This window comes from Alosa pseudoharengus, unplaced genomic scaffold (genome assembly GCF_046254945.1).
Source record: "Alosa pseudoharengus isolate Yale_2024_CS ecotype anadromous, Long Island Sound unplaced genomic scaffold, YU_APseudo_1.1 YU_APseudo_1.1_scf_14, whole genome shotgun sequence".
In the NCBI taxonomy this organism is placed as follows: domain Eukaryota; kingdom Metazoa; phylum Chordata; class Actinopteri; order Clupeiformes; family Clupeidae; genus Alosa; species Alosa pseudoharengus.
Window position 1 is genome coordinate 3,942,894 of NW_027468609.1, and position 7,860 is coordinate 3,950,753.

The following is a 7,860-nucleotide window of genomic DNA, read 5'->3' on the forward strand; positions in this document are numbered from 1 at the left end:
ATGTATAAATAACTATATTAAGAAAGGTATAAGTGTGGTCACAGTTCGGCTGTGGCATGGAGGGAGGGGTTGTGCATATGTGCTAATAAAGCACGCAAACAGTGAGGCAGAAGACAATGGTAAAGAGGCTAGTGGACAGACAGTTCAAGACATGGAGGTGGTGAAGAAGTCTATTTCTCCTCTTCCCTTTAGTGATGCTTTGAACAGTTCAATGGCCCTGTGGACAAATGACTTTCTCAGTCTGTCAGTTGTGCAAGGCAGTGAGCGAAGTCTCCAGCTGATCAGGCTCTTCTGCTTACTGTGGAGTGGATGACACTCATTGTCCAAGATGTTGATCAGTTTGTTCAGGGTCCTTTTGTCAGATATTGAAGTGATGCACTCCAGTTCAGCTCCCACTACAGAGCCAGCTTTCCTTACCAGCCTGTCAAGTCGCCCCACATCCTTCTTCCTTGTGCTTCCTCCCCAACATACTACTGCTTAGAAGAGGACGCTGGCAACAACAGACTGGTAGAACATCCTGAGGAGCTTACTGCACACATTGAAGGAGCGCAGCCTCCTCAGGAAGTACAGCCTGCTCTGCCCTTTCTTGTAGAGTGCGTCAGTGTTGGCTGACCAGTCCAGTTTATTGTCCAGGTGGAGACCCAGGTACTTGTAGGTAGTGATGTTACGGTTGATACCGAGGCTCCGAAGCGTGTGTCGAGAACGTCAAGCCATTCCCAGCAAAGCCCCGTATCGAGGCTTGAGTTGTATTGGTAATTTGACGTCAAACGTGACGTTCGAAGCCTCGTTTGGCTCCACTGCTTCGAGTTGTGGTTCACTTTAGGCAGGACGCTTCGACTAAGATGCCCCATACTCGAATACGTAGCCTACTCACGGGTAGTTGTCAGTCGTTGGTTAGTTGTAGGCCTATATTTCACTGCTCTCTGTATATTTAAAATACTACCCAGTTACCAAAGCACTTTCACTGCCCTCTGTTCTTCAAACATACTCAGTTACAAAAGCACTTTGCTCTCTTCTGTGTCATTTTACCCAATGTCAGCCTACAATTTAATATAGATGTTTTCTCTGGAAGAAGGCTGATTGTAGGATAGGACACTGGGTAAGACGTTGGACTAGAAATCGCGCGTCCTGGGTTCAATCCTTCCTCGAGATTATATATTCTCGCGGATCACCTTCTACTTCATTTGTTTGTTTGTTAAGAGAAAATATTTCACTACAATGAAGTCATTCTTTGGGACACTGGGCAAGGCGTTATAGGGATCTTGCAACTTGGGTTCGATCCTTGTCTCGATTTTCATGAACTTTCAGAGATCGCCTATAGCTACTACTTTAATTGTTAGGCTACAAAGAGAGGAAATATTTCAACATGGGAATCGGTTGTATTCCCCAATGCCTGTACTTATGAATGTATCAAGCATTTGCAGACCAAATGGCGCTTTTTGTATTGCTCTTGTGTGTGGAATTTTTATGTGTTGTATTTTTATTGACCAGTAGGTGTCCTAGGGTGCATTCGAAGCCTCGAGAAATGAACCACTTTTCAACACATTTGGCTGGAAAGCTTCAAGGGTTCAAGAAGCTTCATTTCGCCATTACTACTTGTAGGTGCTTACCACCTCGACATTGACCCTATCAATGGAGACTGGTAGCAGAGTGGGCTTAGACCTGCGGAAATCCACCACCATCTCCTTGGTCTTTGAAGTGTTGAGTTGGAGATGACTGAGTTTGCACCACTGCACAAAGTCCTCCACCAGGCTCCTGTACTCCTCCTCCTGCCCATTCCTGATACACCCCACAATTGCAGTATCGTCAGAAAACTTCTGCATGTGGCATGACTCAGTGTTGTAGCAGAAGTCAGATGTGTACAGGGTGAACAGGACTGGAGAGAGCACAGTTCCTTGTGGCGCTCCGGTGCTGCTGATCACAGTGTCAGAGAGACAGTTCTTCAGTCTGACGTCTGAACTGTGGTCGCTCCGTCAGGTAATCTGTGATCCAGGCTACCAGGTGAGCATCCACACCCATCTGCAAGAGCTTGTCTCCCAGTCTGAGGGGTTGGATGGTGTTAAAAGCACTTGAGAAATCAAAGAACATGATTCTCACAGCACTTTTCCCCTTGTCCAGGTGAGAATGTGTCCTGTGTAGAAGATAAGTGATGGCATCGTCCACGCCCACTTTCTCCTGGTATGCAAACTGTAACGGGTCTAGTGCATGGCGTACCTGGGGTCTGAGCATACCTAAGACCAGTCGCTCCATTGTCTTCATCACATGTGATGTTAGAGCGACAGGTCTGTAGTCATTAAGCTCACTAGGGTGTGGCTTCTTAGGGACAGGGGTGAGACATGATGTCTTCCACAGTGTTGGGACTTGTCCAAGGCGTAGACTTAGATTGAAGATGTGCTTCAGTGGCTCAGCAGCACAGGCCTTGAGTAGCCTTGAATAATTTCACAAATGCCTTGCACCCCCTGTGTCAGGAGAAAAAGGGCTATCAGTGAAATGGAGGAGTAGGGGGAGGAGGGATAGATAGATAGATAGATAGATAGATAGATAGATACAGTATAGATAGATAGATAGATAGATAGATAGATAGATACTTTATTGATCAGTGAAATGGAGGAGTAGGGGGAGGAGGGATAGATAGATAGATAGATAGATAGATAGATAGATACAGTATAGATAGATAGATAGATAGATAGATAGATAGATAGATAGATAGATACTTTATTGATCAGTGAAATGGAGGAGCAGGGGGAGGAGGGATAATTTCGCAAATGCCAGAGCGTGTGGAGGAAAGGAGGCTGGCTTAAATACCCGAGCTGCGGTAGGCAGGTGAGTTAATTGCTGTCAATCATCCCTAAGGCTCCTCCCGAACTTTGTTTAGAAAACATAATTTTATTGGCGAAATCCGCTGAATCATTTTCATGCAAGCAAACCGCATTCAGAGAGTCTTTATTGTTGAGGTCAGACATGATACCAGTAATCGCCCACACATCTTGCACTCACTTATCTTTTTACTCGTGGAGTCAGTTCTGCCCTCTGGCTTATCCTCTCAGGTAGCCCACAGTGCTGTGTGAGTCACAGGGGGAATGGCTCCTGTAGGGTGGCAAAGGCCACATGTGCTTCTTTTACTGATATATTTAACGATATATTTTGCATTTCTTATCCAAACAACGTCAGACTTGGCACTGCACTTACTCGTGCCCGTAGCAAGACACCTGCCAAGTTTGAAATCAGTCGGAGGAATGGTTTGACAGATATGCGACACACACAAACACAGACAGATGTTCCTTCAATTTATATATAGACATTTAGTACCAAAAAGGATATAGACAGCACACTAAATGTTGAAACTAACACATTTGACCACTTCATGAAAAATATATAGTCATTTTGAATTGGATGCCAGCAAAACTTCTTTAAAAAGTTGGGACAGGGGTACGAAAAGACTGGATAAGTATTAGAAGGAATGTTTTACTACTAATTTGGTTAACTTGGGTATAACAAGAGTATCGCAAAGATGCCGAGGTATTCATGTGCTTGACCATGTGTCAGGGTTCCCACAGTCATGGAAAAACTGGAAACGTCATGGAATTGTGTGTGTGTGTGTGTGTGTGTGTGTGTGTGTGCATGTGTTTGTTTGGATGTGTGTGTGTGTGTGTGTGTTCTCGATTCCCCTCACTAGGCCTTCACTGAGATTGACATGGAGGCACATCCCGAGTGTGCGTACGACCATCTGGAGATTTATGACGGCCGCGACGGGAGGGCACCCAGTTTCAGACGTGTCTGCGGCTCCAAAAAGCCCGCCCCTATCATCGCCACCGCCAACCGGATGTTCCTACGCTTCTTCTCCGACAACTCAGTCCAAAAAAGGGGTTTTGAGGCCACATACACATCAGGTGGGGCCACACAGTTGAACACACACAACTTACAGACACACACACACACATACACAACACCTTTAAAATAGAATTAACACCTCACCTAAAACCTCTGTCTCTGAGGTAAAGGTGTAAAAATAAGTGATGTGTGTGAAGCGCTACTGGTCTAAACACGCTGGCCTCTCCTTCTCATCGGCGTGATGTGTGTGAAGCGCTACTGGTCTAAATTGCTGTGCTGATTGCGATGGAACTGTATCTCTAATAGAAAGATGTCAGACACGCGACTGAAAAAACGCCTGAAAAACAAACGGCAGTTTAAACTGGCCTCAACAATGAAACACTGACGACACTGATCATAGTCACACAGTCAGACTAAACTACGGAAATATGTGTGTTAAGAAGATTACCCTCAGATGTCCTCCTTCAAGCTAAGCTGTCTTCAAGTTCAAGTTTTAGGTAACCCTTATGGTACTTTCAGGCTTCACACACTTCACACACACACTCACACACACACTCTCTCTCACACACACACACACACACACACACACACGCACACACACACACACACACACACACACACACCACACACACACACGCCTCAGGAAATCTCCACACATTCCACTAGCAGTGGCATATTTATAGTATACCACTGCCTTCCATGGAACTCAGTCAGAATACAAATCTTAGATCTACTTGCATGCTCACATATCTAAACTACTTTTTCTCTTTCAACTTGAGGCTTGAGTTTGAAGCCTCCCCACATGACGCCTCCCCACATGATGCCTCGATCACCACATGACGTCTCAGCACACGTGTCTCTATGTATATGTTATTAGGATGAAGCTTGCGTGTGTGTGTGTGTCTCAGCACACGTTTCTCTATGTATATGTTATTAAGATGAAGCCTGCGTGTGTGTGTGTGTGTGTGTGTGTGTGTGTGTCTCAGCACACGTTTCTCTATGTATATGTTATTAAGATGAAGCTTGCGTGTGTGTGTGTGTGTGTGTGTGTGTCTCAGCACACGTGTCTCTTTGTATATGTTATTAAGATGAAGCTTGCGTGTGTGTGTGTGTGTGTGTGTGTGTGTCTCAGCACACGTTTCTCTATGTATATGTTATTAAGATGAAGCCTGCTGTTCTGATCCCCCTGCTGCTGAGGCGATGCATGTGTGTGTGTGTGTGTGTGTGTGTGTGTGTGTGTGTGTGTGTGTGTGTGTGTGTGTGTGTGTGTGTGTGTGTGTGTGTGTCTCACCAGCCTGTGCTTTCTGCAAACTGTGCCGAGTTTTTTACAACTTTTGCCTTTGTTTTTGCTTATTAATTATTCTTTATTTTTAAATGATTCTACATTGTGTTTTATGTTTTCTTTTTATTATGATCTTTACCTTTTAACTATTCTTTGACTATATTGCCTTTCTATGCTTTTATTTGTTATTATTGTTTGGTTTTGTTTATGTAAAGCACATTGAATGACCTCTGTGTATGAAATGCGCTATATAAATAAACTTGACTTGACTTGACTTGACTTTGTCCCCTCCGGCCTGCTGTAGAGTGTGGGGGCAGCCTGACGGCAGAGGTGAAGACCAAAGACCTGTACTCCCATGCCCAGTACGGGGACAACAACTACCCCGGCGCGAGCGACTGCCAGTGGGTGATCTCGGCCGAGAAGGGCTACGGTGTGGAGCTCATCTTCCAGACGTTCGAGATCGAGGAGGAGGCCGACTGCGGCTATGACTACATGGAGCTGTTTGACGGCGCCGACATCAAGGCCCCTAGACTTGGGCGCTACTGCGGATCCGGGGTACAGGCCACTTTCCATTCCATCGCATCACATCCCATCGCATCACATCCCATTCCATCACATCCCATCACATCACAAACCATTCCATCACATCACATCACATCACATTCTATTCCATTACATCACATCACATTCCATTACATCACATCACATCAGTATAAGTATAAGTATAAGTATAAGTATAAGTATAAGTATAAGTATATATACTCTTTTGATCCCGTGAGGGAAATTTGGTCTCTGCATTTATCCCAATCCTGAATTAGTGAAACACACTCAGCACACAGTGAAGTGAAGCACACACTAATCCCGGCGCAGTGAGCTGCCTGCAACAACAGCAGCTCTCGGAGAGCACTGAGGGGTTAGGTGCCTTGCTCAAGGGCACTTCAGCCGTGCCTACTGGTCGGGGTTCGAATCGGCAACCCTCCGGTTAGAAGTCCAAAGTGCTAACCAGTAGGCCACAGTTGCCCACATCACATCACATCACATCGATTACTGGTACATGGTACAAGTACCGGAATTATGGTACAGCGCATGACACACCACGTTCTGAGTGCTTCATGAGAGCAACTGCCATTTACTTACCTTGAACCTTACCTGTTCAACTGCCATTTACTTACCTTGAACCTTACCTGTTCAACTGCCATTTACTTACCTTGAACCTTACCTGTTCAACTGCCATTTACTTACCTTGAACCTTACCTGTTCACTTGCTGACTCATTTACTTACCTGTTCAATTGCTGACTCATTTACTTACCTGTTCAACTGCCATTTACTTACCTTGAACCTTACCTGTTCAACTGCCATTTACTTACCTTGAACCTTACCTGTTCACTTGCTGACTCTTTTACTTACCTGTTCACTTGCTGACTCATTTACTTACCTGTTCAATTGCTGACTCATTTACTTACCTGTTCACTTGCTGACTCATTTACTTACCTGTTCAATTGCTGACTCATTTACTTACCTGTTCAATTGCTGACTCATTTACTTACCTGTTCACTTGCTGACTCATTTACTTACCTGTTCAATTGCTGACTCATTTACTTACCTGTTCACTTGCTGACTCATTTACTTACCTGTTCAATTGCTGACTCATTTACTTACCTGTTCACTTGCTGACTCATTTACTTACCTGTTCAATTGCTGACTCATTTACTTACCTGTTCAATTGCTGACTCATTTACTTACCTGTTCACTTGCTGACTCTTTTACCCAAAGTGACTTACAGAAGTCGATTGTGTCTAGGGCCAGTTTCTCCAGAGTAACTCAGGGTTAAAGGTTGTATCAGCGATTGTAGGCCCAAAAAAGGCCCAAACATAAATGATCACATTCATCTAATCTTTCCTAACGATCCGCTAGCTGCCTGCCCCATAAGCAGGCCGTCAAAAAAACACGTGTATGTAGTGAGCCTAGGCTCTGAGGTCTGCGCACAAAAACCACCACTCAAAGGCAAAATAAAGTGTTCCAAATAAGCGACGTCCTGCGCGTTCTGGAGAGTTCCGATTGCACGGGAGACAAGTAGGGGGAGGGAGTAGCGAGCTATCTCTGTTTAGTTTGAACGTCAACAGAAGTGACGTTACCCCACCATTGCTGATACAATCTTTAAGTCTGTGTGTGTGTGTGTGTGTGTGTGTGTGTGCATGTGTGTGTGTGTGTTTCTCTGACTCCCTCAGCCTCCTGAAGAGATCTACTCAGCTGGTGATGCCATCGTCATCAAGTTCCACTCAGACGACACCATCAGTAAGAAAGGCTTCCACCTGCGGTACACCAGCACCAAGTTCCAGGACACGCTTCACACCAGCAAATGACCTCTCTCCAAACACACACACACACACCCTCACACTCACACATGCACAAACGCACACACACACACACACACACCCTCACACTCACACATGCACACACACACACACACACACACACATACCCATACACACTCATGCACACACACACACCCTCACACTCACACATACCCATACACACTCATGCACATACACACACACACACACCCTCACACTCACACATACCCCTACGTGCACACACACACATACACACACACACACACCCTCACACTCACACATACCCATACACACACATGCACACACACACACACTTGCTCACACACACATAGTCTTACGGACTTAATGGAACAGGATAGGAGATGGTTGGTCATTGTTTAGACACCCCAGAC

The 7,860-nt window shown here is 45.2% G+C and overlaps 1 protein-coding gene across 1 annotated transcript in view; it reads left to right on the forward strand.

The window, feature by feature from the left end:
- Positions 1 to 7,860, forward strand: part of bmp1b (bone morphogenetic protein 1b) — a 69,193-nt gene extending 61,333 nt beyond the window's left edge. Inside the window, exons 18-20 of the mRNA XM_076283147.1 lie at positions 3,677 to 3,890; positions 5,418 to 5,668; positions 7,343 to 7,860. Coding sequence (XP_076139262.1) covers positions 3,677 to 3,890; positions 5,418 to 5,668; positions 7,343 to 7,477 — 600 coding nt within the window. The 3' untranslated portion in view covers positions 7,478 to 7,860. The remainder of the gene's footprint in view (positions 1 to 3,676; positions 3,891 to 5,417; positions 5,669 to 7,342) is intronic.